General features: G+C 37.9%; 1 protein-coding gene and 1 pseudogene across 2 annotated transcripts; both read right to left on the reverse strand.

Annotated features, from left to right (window-relative positions):
- Positions 1–57: 57 nt before the first annotated feature.
- LOC124644522 (protein MEMO1) lies at positions 58–20,670 on the reverse strand. Of its 2 annotated transcripts, XM_047183952.1 has the most exons (9): positions 20,507–20,670; positions 15,524–15,605; positions 11,017–11,085; positions 9,571–9,683; positions 8,213–8,324; positions 5,362–5,476; positions 4,872–4,976; positions 3,766–3,870; positions 58–3,055 (listed from the first exon to the last, which is right to left on the reverse strand). In XM_047183952.1, the coding sequence occupies exons 1-9, from the start codon at positions 20,553–20,555 to the stop codon at positions 2,918–2,920; spliced, it is 888 nt and encodes a 295-aa protein (XP_047039908.1). In that variant the 5' UTR covers positions 20,556–20,670; the 3' UTR covers positions 58–2,917. The 2 variants fall into 2 exon arrangements, with proteins under 2 accessions (XP_047039908.1, XP_047039907.1); XM_047183951.1 differs by lacking the exon at positions 4,872–4,976 and having other exon boundaries at positions 5,257–5,476.
- LOC124644521 lies at positions 17,835–19,640 on the reverse strand (annotated as a pseudogene).
- Positions 20,671–21,471: the final 801 nt, after the last annotated feature.

Raw genomic sequence — 21,471 nt, forward strand, 5'->3', positions numbered from 1 at the left:
GCAATGGGCGGCAAGTATACGGCTGGTTATGGTTTGGTTATCGTTATAGTTAAATGGCAACTGAAGCTAAATATTGTGCTAGTGCAATATTGGCAACTTTCTGACGTTGTATCAGCGACCTTTCTAACTATAGGGTCGGCGAGATGGGCTGCGGGATTGTTCGCGCGAGTTACCGCGGCCCTGGTACATAAAAGGCCTACGACGGAACACGACGGTGTTTAGTCAGTAAGAGTCTGACACTCCCTCACCGCTGCTAACCCACAGCGGGAGGGGTCATTTGATGATTTTTGCCATAGATAAAAATAATGTCGCCGAGATGGCTTGATATGGTCGCCGAATTGATACAAAGGGTCGCTGAATTCAGACCAATGGGTTGCCGGATTGAGACCATAGGGATCGCCAGACTGGTGTATCTTAAGATTCAAATTAATATTGATATCCCTTATTTTCTTTGAACAAAGCCATTATCCGCTTACATTTCATTATAACAAAGACAAAATCTGAAATTATTAGACTTTTGAATAAAAATCCGTATACACAGGAATCAAGAAAAATTAGGAATTTAGTCAAAATATTGATCACTAACGCCTAATCTTTACACTAAACATAAGGTGTGACTAATATCTAAAATATTCACTTACATTAATATTATAATATTTGAACACTACAATAGTAATATGATTTTATACAAAAATAACAACCTTGGTTATATTTTGCACATAATTTATATCATAGTAAAGATTATCATATTCTGAACAGAAAGAAAGAACACTATAGAAAACATAGATTTTTTCATGTGTATGTTTGTTACTTCTTCACGCGCAAACGACTGGACTAATTTTGATAGAATTTGGTATGGAAGAAGCTGACTCCCCGGATTATTATATCTTGAAAATTAAAAAAAAAAGTTTTCGTTCAGAAAATGATGATAAATACTATAATATAAATTGGATTAAGGTCTTAACTCGGTTACAAGTCTTTTAAATACACTACTAATGTATATATTTATAATATAATTCCAATTTGTTACCTCTATGCTTATTAAGTAAATTTATTTGAGAATTTCTTAAAGCAAAGCATGTTTAGTTCCCGCCATGTAACTTTGCAACTCTGAAGTTAGCCATTAAACGCCTCACGCATGCGCAGTACTGTTTTGTTCATATATTTTTGACTATTATGAAGTCAATAATAATAATTTGTGAACCTGAGGTCCCGGGTTCGATTCCCGGTTCGGTCGAAATTTGTGTGATGAGCATGCTTGTTGGCCGTGGTCTGGGTGTTATGATATGTGTTTATAAATATGTGTATATGTAGTTTATCAGTTGTGTTAGCACCCATAACGCAAGTTAATTAATAACTTAGCATGGGGCTAACCGACCGTGTGTGAAAAGGTATCCTGACATTATTATATTATATTAATAGTAGCTAACTTCGGACAAGTATAGCTTCTCGACAATATCTGTACGAATAAATACGCAACGAGTCAAATGGCTAACTTCACAACTGCAAAGTTATTTGGAGCGACTGAAGTTGAGGTGAACAATAAATTATTCAAATGTGCGTATATAAAGATTTTTTAAGAGATGGCTCAACGACAATTCTGCCAAGAAGTTTGTAGTTTGAATGGAGACCAAAGACAAGATCTTTTCAAATTATTTTTGCCGCCAGGAAGTTGGTAGTGACTTCACCATAGTCCAAAATGTCATCCTCCGAGCCTTTTTCCCAACAATGTTGGGGTCGGCTTCTAGTCTAACCGGATGTAGCTGAGTACCAGCGCTTTACAAGGAGCGACTGCCCTATCTGACCCCCTCAACCCAGTTACCCGGGCAACACGATACCCCTTGGTTAGACTGGCGTCAGACTTACTGGCTTATCAAAATTAGAAACATGATAGAATTTTGTTAGTTCGTTTTTTTTTTTAGTAAAATTCGACCAACATAGCTATGAAAACACCAAAATCATTCTTAGTTTTGTCTCCATTCATACTCAAACCTTTTAAGTTTCTTGATAATTCTGTTTTTTGACAGTTTTACATATTTATTTAAAGAGTTTCAAAAGTGTAGCTTTTTTAATAGTCTTCAAGTTTTTTAAATGCGTCGCAGTGTGAAAATCTTTGTTATATAACTTTTCAAGCATTTTTTTATAAACATAATTCATTTCTAATGATATGAAAAGGCAGGATTGTAAACGATAAATTCACAAAAATTAATAGATGCCTATTTTAAAGAAATGTTTAGTTTTTTTTTACATTTTTCAAAATATTTTTATTCAACGCTACTATTTTTAACTTATAAAAGGTATAAAAATTATAGACAGTATATTTTATTTGAAGCACTTATGTTGAAAGATGAACTATATTTGAGTTTGATTTTCATTTAAAATAATATTTTTAATGGCTGTCAGTTATATCAGCCATTTTAAATTTTATTATAAATGCCTGTCATTGTAAGACAGACATGTGTTTTAAATATAATAAAGAAATCCAAACTACGAATTTCAGCAATCGCAAAAGTGGACCAATCGCCATACTGACCAATTCGAAAAACTGATCATTTGTGAAATTGTTCAAACTGACCAATTCGCAAATTGACCAATCTTGAAATATGACAAAGTTGACCCGTGACCAATTTTCACCAGTCAAAGAGTTGATCAATGACCAATCTTGATCAATGGCAAAGTTAAAAAATGACCAATTGCAAAATTGGCCAATAACCAATCCTGATCAATGGCCAATCTTGATCAAACGCAAAGTTGACCAATGACCAATTAATCAATCGCAAATTTGATCAATGACCAATTTTTACCACTCACAAAGTAGACCAATGACCAATCTTGACACAGTGATTATACTTTTTAGCAGTTTTTTCCACTTTATTGTTATCTAAAACACTTGTCCGTCACATTTCCTATGTGTTACCTATTCAATGACGAGTGAGGCACTCGCGTACGATACGGATGAATCCTGCATGTTCACGCACTGGGAGGACTGAGCATATTTCAGGAATTTCATAGCCATCCGCGGACTATTTGATTGGCCACGGAGTTTTGATATCGCCTGTAATTAATAAATTGCATATATTTATTTTATGTTTTGTCAAATCAAACGATTTTTTGAGAAAATTACTTACGTCTCGGTCGATTTTGATGAAACGTGTTTAAGAGAGATTTTTTATTAAATTTTGTCATATTAATTGATTTTGTTGAAAGTTAAGGTTTAAATAGCTGAGCCGATTTTGATGAAACATGTGTAAGGATCAAAGCTGGAATACCAGTTTTCATCTAAAAAATACTACAACCAAATCGCCTTATCGAGTTAAGAGGTACAGTTATATTTATGCCACCCCTCTTTTTGCGATAAGGGTAAAAAATTATGAAAGGAACGTAAAGTACTCTATTGATGACGTTTTTATTTGTAAAATAACAGTAGAACAAATACAATACTTGAGTGTTTAAAGAAACGATACTGGACTAACTAACGGCCAGTTTCTTCATCAAAAGTTAAAGTTAAAGTTATGGCTAAAGTAATGTCTAAAGTAAAAGTAAGTAAGTAAATTCAATTTTTCTATTAGTTTTGCTGTCACTTTAGCCTTGAAAAAACGAATTTGACCGTTACTTTTACTTTAGACATTACTTTAACTTTAACTTTTGATGAAGAAACTGGCCGTTAGAGGTATAAGGACTAACTATTTTCAGTAGTCAAACGCAACTAAAACATCGAATAGCTCAGCAAGCAAGTAAGAATAATAATTATCATAATATTGTTACCTGCAATAAAACGCCTATGGGGTGTCTGCCACATATAGTGTTGCCGAACTTATTGAGATAGTCCGTGAACGCGCGCGGGTCCATCTTTTCTATTATGTCCATACCCTAGAAAATTAATATAAAGATTTAAGGTGAATACGACGTTAAATCCATTTTTTTTTAAATATCTTATCATTCTAAAAGTTCTTACAATGAGGGTTTTCTAAAATGGCGTCCACCAGGTGGCAGCACCGAGTCGTCAGGTCCAGGTAACTGTCAAAGTGCTTATCTTTACTATGAATAGTGAACGATTTTAGTGTTTTTTTTTTTTTATTTTATAATTAAAGCACTGCATTATTGTTTTACTATTGCGGTTGAGTAAATAAAAAAAACTAAATCATATTGTGTTAACAAATTTTTCAACAAGCTTTTCCTTAGTACCAGTGACTTTTGCACCCTCTCTCTTAGCTCAATTTTTAGTTCGGAAACCTTATTCTGACCGTAGTCCATAATAAAATCAATAACACTTCCAATATAACAGAATTTCAATAAACAATAAGTTCGGCACCTACAATTCCATACTATTTGACAGCTGTTTGGACCTGACGCATACGAAGCGCCGCCTGGCGGCAGAAAAAGTATCGAAAACCCTCATTGAACTCTAATAAATTTAATTGTTTTTGTACCTAAAGGCTCTGAAACTTAGTTAAAATTCTTCCACTGTTGTGAAGCCACACTTATTCCCTGCGATAATAGTCTTTACAGAAAATATCGCTCTGTCACAATCGCGGTTTCACTTTTCTCCATACCCGGAAGAAATATAGGTTATTATCACCTGGGTAAAAATGTAGCTTCCCAACAGTGAGAAATTTTCTCTTTCCGAAAAACGTTCCGTCTTTATTATATTAGCATAGATTTATTACATTTTCAACTTATTTCTTTCTTAATATAATTTTATTTTAACTTATTTAAATAAATCTACTTTTACGGATTTTATCGTGGTTATATAAATATTATTTAATTCCGACGTTTCGGATCCTTAACGAGTAATAAAAACCGCGATAAAATCCGTAAAAGTAGTTTTATTAAAATGTCTAATATCATCGCGTCAGTGTCAGAAATCTCACCTGTTTATCCAACCACTCAATGCTCTGATGAATCTGGCCCCTCGAGTTATCCTTCCAAGTATATCTGAACCTAGACCCCCAATGGCAGAAGTCAGACGATATGACCAACAAGTTCTGAGGGTCTGCTAAGTAGGGGGCTAATTTCAATCCCTACTAATATTATAAATGCGAAAGTAACTCTGTCTGTCTGTCTGTTACGCTTTCACGTCTAAATCACTGAACTGATTTTAATAAAATTTGGTACAGAGATAGAGTTGACTTTAAGAAAGAACACAGGATAGTTTTTATTCCGGACTTTTGAAGAGTTCTCTTAGAAACGCGATATAACCGTACAGGCAAAGCCGTGGGCGAAAGCTAGTTTCAAATGTAATTAAAAAAAACTTACCTGTTTATCCAACCACTCAATACTCTGATAAATCTGACCCCTCGAGTTATCCTTCCAAGTATATCTGAACCTTGACCCCCAATGACAGAAGTCAGACGATATGACCAACAAGTTCTGAGGGTCTGCTAAGTAGGGGGCTAAGATGGCTCCGTACTTAGCCTCTTTTTCAGGAGTGAGGGATCCTACTAGGATTGGTATTATTGTGAAGCCGGTTTGGTATCTGAAAATGGGAGAAATTTTGTGATTATTAGCCATTTCCACTTGAACTGTATTATAATGCAGTCATTGAAGCGAAAAATACGGTCTAACCTCCGAATTTTTTTACTGTGAACCGATTTGCATGAAATTTTGGAATTAGGTTCATCTTACCCTTAACTTCAAAAGTGAATATGATTTGAACTCCGCCACCCCCCCTGGGGGCGGTTGACACCCCTTCTTTGGGGTGAATATTTTTTTTGCAAAATAATCACGGATATCGATAGAAGACCTAATTTTAAGCTAAAGTTGTCTTTAAAGTTTTAAAAAAAATCCAATACTTTTCAAGTTATTGGCAATTGAAAATTCCCAATTTTTCACGTTTTTCATCGGTTTTTTGCAAATATCTCCAAAAATATAGGTTTTATCGAAAATTTATAAAGAACAAAATTGTAGCAGGTAAAACAACGAACAATTTGTTTTTTTTATAAAAGGTCCTAAGTGCAATATTAAGCTAGATATTAAAGATCAAAGCCGTTTTTTATTTTGTCTGAAATTTAATCGACGTAGTTTATGCCAGCTATTATTTTAGTAAGTTGATCAATTTACCAGTTTTATTATTTTCCGGTGACATATATACACATTACAATAGTTGTGACTCTTTATTATACTGCCTACTTTCACATTGCTCCAAATATTGACACTCCGAAGTTTTCAGTTACTAAGTAGAAAAAAATATGACAAGTTTTTGGACCGTAACTCCTTCAATTTTCATGCTATCACAATTTATAAAAAAGCACTGTAAAAGTAATTAAGAGAGCTACAACATCCATCATTGCAATATATAGTAAAGAACTTTTTTCTAAAACGGTGAAGGGTTAAAGTGCTTAAGAGAGGCTGTGATTGCGCTGCCACGCGCTCTTTAAACAATCATATCTCCGTCAATTTTTGTTCGACAGAAAAAACAAACAAACCAAATTGTTTGTCAGAAAAATACGTAATTTTTTTATCAGTACACTTTTATACGTATCTGTCGTAATTTTTGAGATATTATGAAAAACAAGTGGGTTTTTCTTTAATTTGAAATTTTGTTCTTTTCGTTAATCGTGACTTTTTTGAAAAATATCTGTCCTGAAGCAGCCAAACTGATACTATCTATCAAACTCTTCATAATAAAGTTAATCCTAGGCGGAATACGATTAATTTTAATTTTGGTGGAAATGGCACTTATGAAACCCATTGATTTAAAAGAAAAAATAAAAGATGCTCCCCTTATTTGCAATACAGCTCACTTATTTTACGTGCAAAAGACTTTTAATAGTACTCATCTTAAAGCTTATTTCAAGCACTACAAAACCCATTTGTATTCGAATGCATAAAATGCATCTACTCGCCGCTACATGGCATTGACCACAACGATTAAATTTCAGACAAAATAAAAAACGGCTTTGATCTTTAATATCTAGCTTAATATTGCACTTAGGACCTTTTATAAAAAAAACAAATTGTTCGTTGTTTTACCTGCTACAATTTTGTTCTTTATAAATTTTCGATAAAACCTATATTTTTGGAGATATTTGCAAAAAACCGATGAAAAACGTGAAAAAATTGCGAATTTTCAATTGCCAATAACTTGAAAAGTATTGGATTTTTTTTAAAACTTTAAAGACAACTTTAGCTTAAAATTAGGTCTTCTATCGATATCCGAGGTTATTTTGCAAAAAAAATATTCACCCCAAAAAGGGGGGTCAACCACCCCCAGGGGGGGTGGCGGAGTTCAAATCATATTCACTTTTGAAGTTAAGGGTAAGATGAACCTAATTCCAAAATTTCATGCAAATCGGTTCACAGTAAAAAAAATCGTAGCAATAATGCTTCAATGACTGCACTATTAGTCTCTCTCCGGTGGTGTCGGATTGTCGTCCCATCGCGCTATGAGAGTGAAGGAATAGTGAGTGCACCGCAGTCCAAGCAAATGTGCCCAAACTATAATATATCCTGCGCAGCTGACTGATCTCTTTATATGAGAACAGCCGCCGTGGCCGAAATCGGCCGTGGACGCCATTATTAGGGTCGGCGTCTAGTCTAATCAAATGGAGTATAGGTCTTTATGTCTCAGCAAAAACACATAGGAAGTGGTAAAGGGGGTGCGTTTTGGGGGCTGTCTTTTGTAAACAAAGAAAGAAAGAAAATAATTTTTATTGCGCAACAATAGACGCATATACACACTTAAAATTAGGCACATTATACAGAAATAATGATAGAAGGGGAAAATATGCGTCTTAAAGCGCGCAATACGGCCCTCGCTCAGCATAATGCTGCGACCCGAAACGAGACAGAGTCCCAGCGCTGGTTTTCAGAAATGAATAGTTTAAAAAACACTAAGTAAATAGGCACGCTTTTATAAATGCACGATAAAATGGTCAAATACGATGATATATACTGTGACACGATGTTCCATCATGAAGTTCCAGTTCATATCTGCCGGCTCCATCATCAGATCAGTTCGACAGTACCATATTATTGTATTGTCATCAGAACTACATACAGCTGGCAATTTTCATGACGCTACGATCCTTGGAAGATGGTTAAATTAATTACCTTACATTCCATTACATACTTAGATACAGGTCGACCTAATAGAAGCGTGTTAAAAGTGGTGTTTTGCAGCCCAGTTTGAGTAAATGTTTTTTTACAAAATTTCACTATTCAAATATGCCTGTAAATATCACAATAGCAGTAAAAAGCTTTGAACACTCACTCTTCCATAACTTTAGCAATGTAAGGCAGATGCATCTCTATGGAGTGTTCATCTTCATCCGTCTGCACGTCCATCCATTCGAACTGGCGGGTCGCTTCTAATTCAGCGTAAACTGGGAACAAGATATAGTGTGTAGGTCCACAGCCTACTTCCCGCAACTGGGTAAAATGTAGCCTATGTTAGTTGAGCAAAAGTGAAAGAATTTTTGTAATCGGTTTGGTTCGGTAGTTTTAGAGCCTTTACAAAATAAACAAAAAGTATTAACTACTAGCCGTTTTCCCACGGTTTCACCCGCGTCCCGTGGGAGCTACTGCCCGCACCGGGATAAAATATAGCCTATGTTACTCGCAGATGATATAGCTTTCTAGTGGTGAAAGAATATTTAAAATCGGTCCATTAGTTTTTGAGTTTATCCATTACAACCAAACAAACAAACAAAGTTTTCCTCTTTATAATATTATTATAGATGTATAAGGAATATATATTATGTATATTTGTATAGTATAGTATAGTTAGTATAGGTGATAGGCTATATTCTATCCGTGTATTAGAAGAAGAACCATATTGTGATACCGCGGGAAACAGCTAGTATTATTACAAAGGATATTTTGCCTGTTTCTTTGTACCCTAAAGGCTCCGAAAATAAGGAACCGATTTGATAAATTCTTTCACTTTTATCAAGCTACACTATTCGTAAGGCCTCTGCCTCGAATTTAGCGGGCAGCGGGGCGGCGGCGGCGGCGGCGCGGGAGCGGCAGGATCTTACGCGTATATTCATATGGACCGGCCCTCGAATACAGCGGCGCGGGAGCGGCGCGGCGGCGGGCAACGAGCGGTGCGCTCCAGTCAAGCGGTGACCGCCCGCGTTGGGCGTCTGCATTGTAGGCATAGTGTTATACATTTTTTTTGTGACGTATCAAAATGTCTTCGGACGTGCAAGAGCTAATTATTTCGGCCATCTTTGAGAGGACACCCATATGGAACAGCAAACACAACAGAACACAACACTACACTGCTATAGCGCCGCGCGATCTGCCCGCTAGTTTCGAGAACAGGTATGCGTTGCCTGCCCCGCTCCCGCGCCGCCGCCGCTGCCGCCCCGCTGCCCGCAAAATTCGAGGCAGAGGCCTAAGTAACACACGCTATATTATATCTACCGTGAAACCACGAGAAAAATTAGAAGCTTATTATTACTAAGCTACTTTTATCCGGATGCGGTAATTACAGTTCTCAGACTTTAAAAGTTATTTACTTTCTGATAGTTCTGTACGGCAATAGTCCTACACATTTTACACAATTCTCACAATCTCTTATAAGTAGTAGTTTTTATTGCTATTTCTATAATACCTATTACTCACTCTGTTTATCAATGGTGAGGTCATATAACGGCGTCTGGTACTTGTCCAGCGACGACAGAGCGCAGCCCCCGAGTCGCACGTGGTGAGACGGACCCAGAATGAAGATACGCTTACTGAAATATAATATATCACATGAGAACCATAAACTTTTCAAATTACGACACCTAGACGTGTGTACTCTTTCAAGCCAAAACTACTGAACTAAAAAAGTTTTGATGAAACCTGAGAGTATATGTAAACAGCGGGGCAAAGCAGGGCCAAGGCCTGCCGGGGCTGCGGGATTGTTCGCGCGAGTTGCCGCGGCGCTGGTACATAAAGGGATTTAGGCCTCATTTACGGAGACGCGGGGCGTCGCGCGTTTCGTTGAGCGGCGCGGCCCGCACTGAATTCAAATATATGGCGTTGTATGAGTGCGTTTACGGAGAAGCGATTTTAGACGCGTTTGTTTGAATTAGGGCGTTTTTTGCGGCCGAACCCGCGGATGGCACCGACGCGTCCCACGCGGCGTTTATCGCGGCGGCGCACGCATCGGCAATTCTCGATGAAGCTACGTCCGAGGCGGAATCTTCTGTCAAGTGTTATTTAGAAATCGCGCAACTTATATAGAAATGCTGCAAGTTGCGACACGTGCGCTCCCATCAAAGACTACGATATATTATAATATGGCTCCCATCTCTCGCCAACATAAAACCAGTCGATTTGATCGAGACGAGCGTGCGCCGCCGCGATGCCCGCCGCGTGCTGCGCTACACGCTAGAGGACTAGCCGCGGGCGCCGCGGTGGGCACCGCCACGCTTCCCGTCTCGCTTCTCTATGAACATGGTCATATATTGCTTTAAGTTTATGTTTATGCGTGCGATGATGCGTGCCGTTTCACGCGCCGCCCCACCGTAAACAGAAAAAACGTCCGACGCGCCGCGAGACGCGACGCCACACGCGACGCGAGACGCCCCGCGTCTCCGTAAATACGGCCTAAGAAAGAACATGGTGGGTTTAGTCGGTAAGAGTCTGACACTCCCTCACGCTGCACCCACGTACGCGGGAGGGGTCATTTGATGATTTAGCTTAAAAAAATGTGTAAATGCACGGATGAATGTGTGGGTATTTCTAGTTAAAAATATCGAATGGGGTTCGATGGAACTTGACAGTAAGTAGGTTTACATCAAAATGACATAGGCAAGTTTATAGAAAATTGTTTGTTTTGAAGAGTAACATAGCTAATTATAGATACAGTTGAGTAACATTACTTTTTCATCCGAGTGAGGGAAATGAGACCCTCAAGAAGCGGGTGAATCCGCTTGCAAAAGCTATTGTATTAGTATTATAAACACTGAATTGATGGACATGTGTACTTTTTATTCGTATCTAAATAATCATGTAAGCCGTCTACGGGCGATGTGAAGGTCAACATAGTTGTGAACAAGCTAGGCAGATGTTAATACTTACACGACCACGGGACTGACTTGTCTGTAGGCGAAGGCCGCGCAAGCTCCGCAGTACGAGTAGCCGGCGTGACTGTAATGTTAAAATAAATAATTATATTATACTATAGTAAACTAGTTTATTTATGTATCTATATGTACCTACTCAAGTCGTGGTGGCCTAGTGGGTAAAGGACCAACCTCTCAAGTATGAGGGTTTCGATCCCAGGTCAGGCAAGTACCAATGCAACTTTTCTAAGTTTGTATGTACTTTCTAAGTATATCTTAGACACCATTGACTGTGTTTCGGATGGCACGTTAAACTGTAGGTCGCGGCTGTCATTGAACATCCTTGGCAGTCGTTACGGGTGCCAGTAAGTCAAGCCAGTAACTCTGACACCAGTCTAACCAAGGGGTATCGGGTTGCCCGGGTAACTGGGTTGAGGAGGTAAGATAGGCAGTCGCTTCTTGTAAAGCACTGGTACTCAGCTGAATCCGGTTAGACTGGAAGCCGACCCCAACATGATTGGGAAAAGGCTCGGAGGATGATGATGTACCTACTCAAGTACTTGGCGTCTTAGTGAGGCAGAGCTCTAAAGGTTCAGAAACTATTAAACCAATTTCAAAAAATTCTGTCACTGTTGGGGAGGTAGACTATCCCCGAGTAACATAGGCTATGTTTTGTCCGGATACGTGGAAATTTTCCACCGGAATGCGAGGAAAACCATAGGAAACAGGTAGTGTATTGTATAGCAGAGCTCTTGGCTAAGCAATGCCAAAGACGCGCGAATCGAAGATTACCACCATCATGAATTCATGACCATCTTATCATGAAGAGTTCCTCCGTGCTTCGGAAGGCACTAAATGGGTAGGACAGTAAACATCTTTGGCAGTCGTGACAACCAGTCTTACCAAGGGGTTGCCTGAGCAACTCGGTTGAGGAGGTCAGGTAGACAGTCGCTCCATGTAGCACACTGGTACTCAGCTGCATCCGGTTAGACTGGAAGTCGACCCCGACATAGTTGGGATTAGGGAATGCAATCCGGACTATCCGTAATCCGAAAAATCCGGATATCCGCACATTTTTACTCGACTTGTAAATCCGGATTCGAAAATCAAATCCGCGGATTTTCTGAATAATAAGAAACCTAAAAAAAAAACGGACAGAAATAGAAGAAGTAATTTCCAGAACTGTAGAAACCCGTATTAATCCTATAGAAGTGTTTCTTGAATCACATAAAACTATTTCCAGAGAACAAGAGTGTTTAGATCAAGAAATGAGTTTTCGAGAGAGATTAGCATTTGAGATATACAAAATCAACTAGCTCGTGCCAGCGGTTTCACCCGCATCCCGTGAGAACCTCTGCACGAACCCGGATAAAAAGTAAAACCTATAGCCTTCCTCGATAAATGGGCTATCTAATACTGAAAGAATTTTTCAAATCGGGCCAGTAGTTCCTGAGATTAGCGCGTTCAAACAAACAAACAAACAAACTCTTCAGCTTTATAATATTACTAGCTTCTGCCAGCGGTTTCACCCGCATCCCGTGGAAACCTCTGCACGAACCCGGATAACAAGTAGCCTATAGCCTTTCTCGATAAATGGGCTACCTAACACTGAAAGAATTTTTCAAATCGGACCAGTAGGTCCTGAGATTAGAGCGTTCAAACAAACAAACTCTTCAGCTTTATAATATTAGTATAGATAGTATAGGTAAGGCTGGAGAAGAAAATGTCCTCATCAGCCGAAAGCCTGAAACTGATATTCCCAGTTTAGTGCGAGTGGAGATGGCGCTATTCGAGGATAGTGGTTCACGAGGATGATACTTGGAGGCCGCTTACAAGCATCTTCAATGCATTCCCCCTACAAGCGTCGAATCAGACCGTGCTTTTTCTGCAGCAGGAATTATGTGTAACCGAATTCGCAGCAGGTTAAACGATAGCACTTTACTTAAATGCTTTATTATTTTTGAGGTCACATTTTATGTACATTTTTAACCCCCGACGCAAAAACGACGGGGTGTTATAAGTTTGACGTGTGTGTGTGTGTGTGTGTGTGTGTGTGTGTGTGTGTGTGTATGTGGCATCGTAGCTCCCAAACGGATGATCCGATTGTAATGCGGTTTTTTTTGTTTGAAAGGAATGTCATTCGGGAGTGTTCTTAGCTATGTTTGGTGGAAATCGGTTCAGGTCTTCAAGGTCATCAGCTCGTTTGTTAGGTGTGATAGGAATGTTACACGCTCAGTTTACTTGCAAGCATATGTGGGATCTGAAATTTGAAATACTAATGTCTTCTGGAACCACTGAGCTGGTCTGCTGTTAGGACACGAAGATAGGAGACGTAACCCTGAACTGCCGTTTAGTAAACCCATCGAGTTTGGGCTCGTTGAATTTGTCTTGACGAGTTCTCTTCATGTTTCTGATTGACGAGAACCTGATGCTGGAAATGGGATGTGGCGGATGAAACCCTGGAATGCCGGAATGAAACGGATAAACCGATTTATATTTTTGCTGAAAATCTAGAATGTCCAAAGGTTAATCTTTGTTGTTTCTCAATCTGTGCAATTCTCCCAGAGCTGGTTTGTCATGAGGATTGTTAAACAGCTTCTTTTGGCCGAGATCGCATATAGCGACCCCATCTTAAAATAAAAGAAATTAAATGAAAGAAGGAAAAATTAAGGAGCTCCTTCAAAAAGCATGAAATAAAATTAAATTATAAATTAAAAAAAACCCCCGACCCAAAAAAAAGCACGCAATTATTATGACAAAAGGTTAAAAACGCTAAACCCTATAAAAAGCAAAAAATAACTTTTAACACTACGTAAGTACCAACTAAAGCATGTCAAACTAAACTAAATTTTGACGTGTCGGGGGACCGCTTTTTACCTTTAAAAATACTTACATAAATCAAATGATACCTACCTAATTACAACACTCGTATTAAAAAAAACACGTATCTAAACAAAATTGTATAAAAAGTTATAAGAAGTATATGTAATGTAGTAGTATATAATTACTTCTAACGTTAGGCTAATAAATTAGAGCGGTCCCCCGACACGACAAAATTTAGTTTAGTCTGACATGCTTTAGTTGGTACTTACGTAGTGTTAAAAGTTATTTTTTGCTTTTTATAGGGTTTAGCGTTTTTAACCTTTTGTCATAATAATTGCGTGCTTTTTTATGTTTTTATCTGTATCCACCTGCGCAACAGAGAAGCGAGTCGAACCCTTAACATCTAGTGGCGAGGTGTACCTATCAGCCATGAGCCATTGCAAGCTTCCAAAATATCTGGGTGTAACTCTCGACAGGTCGCTCACTTTTAGGAAACACTGCGAGAATACCAAGCAGAAAGTTGCCTCCCGCAACAACCTGTTGCGAAGGCTAACGAGCACGACCTGGGGAGCCTCACCATCGGTGTTGCGAACCACTGGCCTGGCACTGTGCTACTCCGCGGGCGAATATGCTTGTCCTGTGTGGAGTCGTTCCGCTCACGCCGGGCAGGTGGATGTAGCACTGAACGAAACGTGCCGCATTATAACTGGCTGCCTCAAGCCGACCCCGGTACATATGCTGTACCCACTGGCCGGCATTGCCCCACCAGATGTTAGACCAGACGTAGAAGCGTGGCTTCTGGCATCGAGAGAGGAGAGAGCCAAATTCGACACAGACCAACGACACCGCATGCACAATTACACCCCAGTGCCACAGCGGCTCAAAAGTCGCAGGGGTTTTTTTTACAAGATCGTTGCTCCTGTCGATGGTGAGGCCTCTCTAGCCAGACGGGAACTTTGGCGGTCGAGGAGTTCCACTGCCCACTCCGTTTGTCCCGCTCTTGGAAAACTCCCTCCTGGACACGATCTCCCGAGAAGAGTTTGGGAGTCCTTAAACAGACTCCAATTGCAGGTCGGCCAAAGCAAAGACAATCGGTCCAGGTGGGGTTTCACGGGCAGGGTGGACCTTAGGTGCGAGTGTAGGGCTGCTATGTAGACCATGTCCCACCTCATCGCATGTCCACTGTGCCCTGAAACTTGCTCGCGGCAGGACCTCATGAGTGCATCCGGCCGTGCTCTCGCTGTGGCGGCATATTGGGCTGACAAAGTGTAGTCTCACTGTAAAACATGTCATCGACACGAAAGAAGAAGAAGAATTTGTACTTATTATTTTACTAACATTACTCAGCACGCGAGTTACAAACTGATTATTTAATGAGAATATTATAGCTATAACACCAAAATATTAGTATTAAAATTGATTAGTATAGAAATTGAATAATTCTAAAAAACAAAAATAAAATAAATCATATGATTTGATTTTCCAGTGTTTTTATTTTAATCCATTTACACAAATATGAGAAACTTTATATTAATAAACTGATATAAGTAGGTTTGTTTATTTTCATGAAAAATCCGTAATATCCGGATAATCCGGATTGGACCAAAAATCCGTTCTTAAAAATCCGGATTTTAAAACAGAACGGATTTGCATTCTCTAGTTGGGATAAGGCTCGGGAGATAATATAGATGTAGACTTACGGTGCTATGATGGCTCTGGCAGGTCCATGCGTGAGATCGGCTTTCGACAGCCATAAGTCCAACTGACGGGACAGCTCGTTACCTGGGAAAATGTTACAAACTAATATTATAAAGAGGATTTTTTAAAATAATACTTTTTTATAATAATGTCGGGACACCACACACGGTCGATTAGCCCCATAGTAAGTTATTAATTAACTTGTGTTATGGGTGCTAACACAACTGATAAACTACATACAGCTAGGTAATTAAACACCTTCCTTATTACTGCCTCGTTGGTCTAGTGGCCATAGTCTGGAAGTTGGTGATTGATTCACCCGTGCATCGGAAAGCACGTAAATGTCGGTCCTGCGCCTGATCTCTCTCCGGTCGTGTCGGATTACCGTCCCATCGGGCTATGAGAGTGAAGGAATAGTGAGTGCACCTGTGTCAGATCTCCTTAAATGAGAACAGCCGCCGTGGCCGAAATCGGCCGTGGACGCGATTATTAAACACTCAGACCACGGCCAACAAGCATGCTCATCACACAAATGTCGACCGAACCGGGAGTTTAACCCGGGACCTCAGGTTCGGCAATCCGGCATGGTAATCATTGCGCCATCGAGTATTTTTGTTTGATTGTACTGAGCGACTGCATGGAGTCGGCCGCAGCTGCACTACTGGTTTGTATGTATTGACATGAAACCGTTTTGTATCGAAGCGGCAGCAGCACGGGCAGTCGCCATTAGAATTTAATTTGTTTACAATTCTCTGGTTATATAAAATAATGATGTATGAATACTAAATAAAACAAGTTTTTATTTATTTGAAGATTTTTTATTAGCAGCGCATAATAATTAGCAAAAATACATATCTACAACATGTAACGTAATTAACGCACACCCTCAAACACCCCAATTAGAATATTATGTTATAATCATAATACATACACTGAATTTTTAATTTAACATGTATATGCATTGTTATTTACTATAAGTTCGGCCATTCAGAGAATGCGTTCCTGACACGTCGCGATTGAACTGACGACGTAACTTTGCAATGGCGTTGCAGTTACGATAAAAATATTTTTGCTGGTTGTTTACCGTTTTAACAATTGAGGAGCATTAAAACAACATTATTATATCAATAATCAATGAATGTTATAATTTTGTGCCAAACTGAGTGTCAAATAACTTGGTAAACAATATTTTTCTAAATCTATACTGCGCTATTACAAGGTTATGTCAGCGGTTTATATTTTGTAGTGCTGTGCTAAAAATAACAGGCAAGTATCGTAATCTGTTCTTATACAGTTATAATATAAAATAATACGTTTTGATTTTCTTTTTAAGAATTGGAAAATAATGGACTATAAGACTTAATTATAACTTTTATGAAATATAAAAATAAAACTATGACCAAACCGCATTTTTATACTTAGATTAAAAATGGTAACCCCAAATGGCGTTATGGGCCGCCATTTTGTGACGCTAAAACAGTCGTCCGTTGTCGTTTCGTGCGCATAGACCACGTTTTTCAAGTGTTTTCGATCTGTTTTTATTTGATTACCCGGCTTTTGTTAGACCGAGATATCAGGATTGATTCTGTTATTGATAATAATATAATTATACATGTAGGCGAAGATGATGATGAAGACACCACCTCCTCAAGCAAATCGGAGTCTGATTAATATTCTGTTCGCACATTCAATTCAATGTACTTGTAACAAAGAATAAATAAAACAATTTTATTATATGAATATTACCTTTTTTTGGTTTCCACTTAAATAACTAAAATATAAAACAAATGATTCCGCCAATTTAAAACGAAAATAATCTTAAAATAATGCGGCGGTTCATTTTGAAGGAACGGTAACGAACTCAGTGTTATGTTGTGCCCATCACTAGTCGTGACTAACTGATAGGTGTCAGGAACGCATTCTCTGAACGGCCGAAGTATAAATTAGTTATACCAATTCTTGGAGAACTTTTTGGTCATACTACTACGCACGCAAATATCGCGCCGCGCGCCGCTCGACTCGACACAACATAACGAAACTACGGAAAAAGCCGACAATACACGAAGTCTTATTACTTTGAGTTACGGTCTATTTGAATTTGTTTTGACTATTCAGGGTTAACATGACAATAATTTCCGTAGTTTTAATTATTTTTGGGATAAAAAATTACCTATATTAAAAATGATATAAATCGATTCAGTAAACGATTCTGAACAAACTAATTTTAGTATGTGCGTTAATTAAGTTACATGTTGTATACTAATATAATAAAGATCATTTTTTGTTTGTGTGTGCTCCGACACTACAGAACCGATTTGGAAAATTCTTTCACTGTTGTCAAGCTACACTCTTCCCGAGTAACATAGGCTACATTTTATCCCAGTACGGCAGTCGTTTCCATGGATGAAACCAAAATAAATTAATATTAAAAGAAACGGAGACAGTAGTTAAAAATATCCGTGTGTCATATATGACTCTTGGTACAGGGAAGGTATTTAAAGCATTTGCCATGCAACATGGCAATGCCGACAGCCTGTACACTGCCTGGTGACAATGATGAGGACCAATTTCTCGACACCCATTATTTTTTAAGTTCCTTTTTAATGTAAATAGGTTTTAGATTTCTTTAAAATAATGTACAGATCACTTCCATAATAAAAATTACAGTTATCAAATAGCAATTTAACTATCAATCGTCACCATCATCATTATCATCAGCCTCATCAGACTCAATTAGCTTCGCAATCCTTTCCGTTGCTTCCTTCAACAACTGCTCACTGAATTGCGGAAACTTCGCATCAAAATCCGCTCTCAAAGACTCTACATCAAACCTATCTTTTTCCAATTCTTCTATACTTGTTTGGTTCTTATCGAACTCTTTAAAATTTGATACGTCTAGATGATATTCCTTTTTAATCTGATCCAGTCCCTCGATAGCGTCATTGACAGCGTCTAGTAACTGTTTGTGGCCCGAAGACTTGTCATAGCCGAAATCTACGTTGTTGAGTTCGATACGGTCTAAATAGGCTTGTTCAGCAGTGTTCAGTGTGTTGAGAATGGTTGAGGCGTCAGATTTTTCCGTTGCTTTTATGAATTCGTTGTTTGTGGAGCTTTTTAGGTCAAATAATCTGAAATTTTAAAGTTTTTGGTTAAATAGGTTATTATGTTAATAATTGGGTGTGTAGCTATGTATTTTGAGTTATAATACAGATAACAGAATTTTCTATACTTCTATACTAATATAATAAAGAAACATTTTTGTGTTTGAAGGCTCTGACCACTGAACAGATTCGAAGAATTCTTCACTGATGGAAAGCTACACTGTTTCCAAACAACAGAGGCTATATTTTATGCCTGCATGGGCAGTAGTTCGGAAAGGAATACTACTGAATCCGCGGGAAATCACATGGAATGAAAATATTAGGCTACTTTTAAAAACTTTATAAAAAAAAAACTTAACTATATACCAACCTCTTTTGTTCAACCTCAAAAGACATATCCTTGAGCCTCCTATTAGTTTTATCCAATAATTCCACAGTTTTTTGGAACCTATCGGCTAGTTGCGACATTTGTAGGTCCATCACCGTCTCTTCGCGTTCCACAGCCTCGTCAAACACGCAATCTTCTAACATCGCACGTAAAATTTCGCCATATGCAATTTGGTACTTCTCAGTATCAAAATCCGGGAAACCATGGAATTCTGTATTCAAAATTGTGGTATCCGCTTCTAAAGCTGTCGCGTTAGCACTAGGTTTCTTTGCACGAACAATTTTCTCTTTTGGTACAAATTTTGTTCGGGAAGATGTTGCCGTGACTGTTGATGGGCGCTTCGGTTTTATCGTGTTTTTAGAATGTGCAGCCGATATTTTGGTTCTATCAGCCATTTTTGTTAACAATTCGAATTTTCGAAATAATGTTTGGATAAAATGCGAACACCAGTAATGTATTGACGTTTGTTTGAAATTGGAATATCTGTCATTGTCATGGTAACGACGATTTATGATTTCGTTCGGAAACTCTTCAGAAATACCATAACACAGTGTGTTAGAAATATATTTACTTTAGAATTATTATTATAATCATTTAAAATGTTATATTGTTTCCGTAAGTACAAGTTCTTTGTTATCTTTCTATAAATAAAGATGCTGGTACTTGAAGTCAACGCTTCCTCACTTGAGATAGGATGACGCATTAATTTTCTATGAATCATAATTTCCTTGCAAAATAAAAGGTTTTGTAAATAGGTAAATGAAGTACAAGATTGGAAAAGTGAGAAATAAATAAATACACTTATATTTACACTACTCGCTCTTTTTCTATGTTTCGGACTCTAACTAAATCCAAATAAATAAGTCCAACTCGCATTTGGCAGGTTTTTTTACCTAATCTTCTCTAGCGGACCTCTTCCAAATCCTCATTGTGGGCCCATTAGAAAAAAGGTTAAGTATAAGCTGTATAAAATCATAATAATTTCCGAACGAAATTAACTACCTTCAACAACATTGCCCAAAAAATCAATTGACTTTTTTTTTTATTTTTAGACCTAGGTCAACAGGGTCAACTGTGCAACTCGATTTATTATTTATTAAATCGATATCCGAAAGCATGCAATTACGGCGGGATCTTAATTTGATTAAATATTAACTTTTTATTTCACGTTCTTTGTTTTGGTCGGTAGGTTATAAACTTTTTCATAAATAACCATTGTTACAAGGAGTATGTATACGACACCATAAGGCATTAAAGATTCACGTCTTTGCAACTCGTCCAGACCAGACAAAAGAATTTTAATAATAGGTTCGAAAAGGGTCAACAACCTTTTGACTTTTAAAGATACTTAATTTTCTTGATCCCTTTTCTCGTAAACACTGATTTACATAATATGCACACACCTTAAAATTCGTTTATATTTTTTGTTATTTACATGGTGTAATCATAATCTTTATAAAGTTAAAATAAAAATATACTTTTTGCAACTGACGTACCATTTTCGGTGTACCAGCTGCCCGCGTGCGATGCGTTGCGACAGGACATCTTAGTATTTATCTGGACAACAGTGAAATGATGATAGAATTATAAATAATTAATTAAACGATAACTTTCACAATCACAAAATAATACTTTTGACGTTGATTGGTGTAAATACACCACAGACAATTTTTACCTGTTTGTTTTTTTCTACTAAGTGGTTTGCGTTTGTGAAGATAGCTTTGTTAATAACTTATACAATATAGCTTATACACGTAAGGGCTCCGAAATTACTGAACGGATTTGAAAAACTCTTCCCAATTAACATAGGCTATATTTTATCCCGGAACGGACAATGGTTGCCACGGGATCCAAATGGCTAGTTCTCAATAAAAATTGTGTGTCCTCTAAAAAAAACTCTGAACTTTTCTTAACTCTAACAATTCAATGAACAATTGAATAAAATGTAACAAAACGGTAATCAATGGCCCGTTTTTTTTATAAAATTATTATAGTAAACTTAAACTTACTTGCCCTTTACAATTTGTCGTCATGACCATAAGAAAAAGTGTTAACGTCTTATAAAACGTAAACATGTCTCGTACTTAGCTCGAAACAAAACAACTTGAAAGATTAACCTGACTTCAGTCACGTCCGTTTTTTGTTTACTCTTTCATAGCATAGAGTACTGTGTAACTGAATTGAATTCATTTTCTTGCTTAAATAGTGGTACCTACACAATAATATGTCTAGTGGGTATCCTTAGCTTAAGGTGGATGCTCTGATTGATAGCGGAAAATTCAAATATATGTTTGTTTTTGGATGTTTTAACTAAGTTATGTAGATAGTAGATATGAGGTTCTTCTTCTTCTTTCATGTCGATGACATGTCTTATAGTGAGACTACACTATGTCAGGCCAATATGTCGCCACAGCGAGAGCACTGCCGGATGCGCTCATTAGGGCCTCAAGTTTCAGAGCAC

This window comes from Helicoverpa zea, chromosome 30, assembly GCF_022581195.2.
Source record: "Helicoverpa zea isolate HzStark_Cry1AcR chromosome 30, ilHelZeax1.1, whole genome shotgun sequence".
Lineage (NCBI taxonomy): Eukaryota > Metazoa > Arthropoda > Insecta > Lepidoptera > Noctuidae > Helicoverpa > Helicoverpa zea.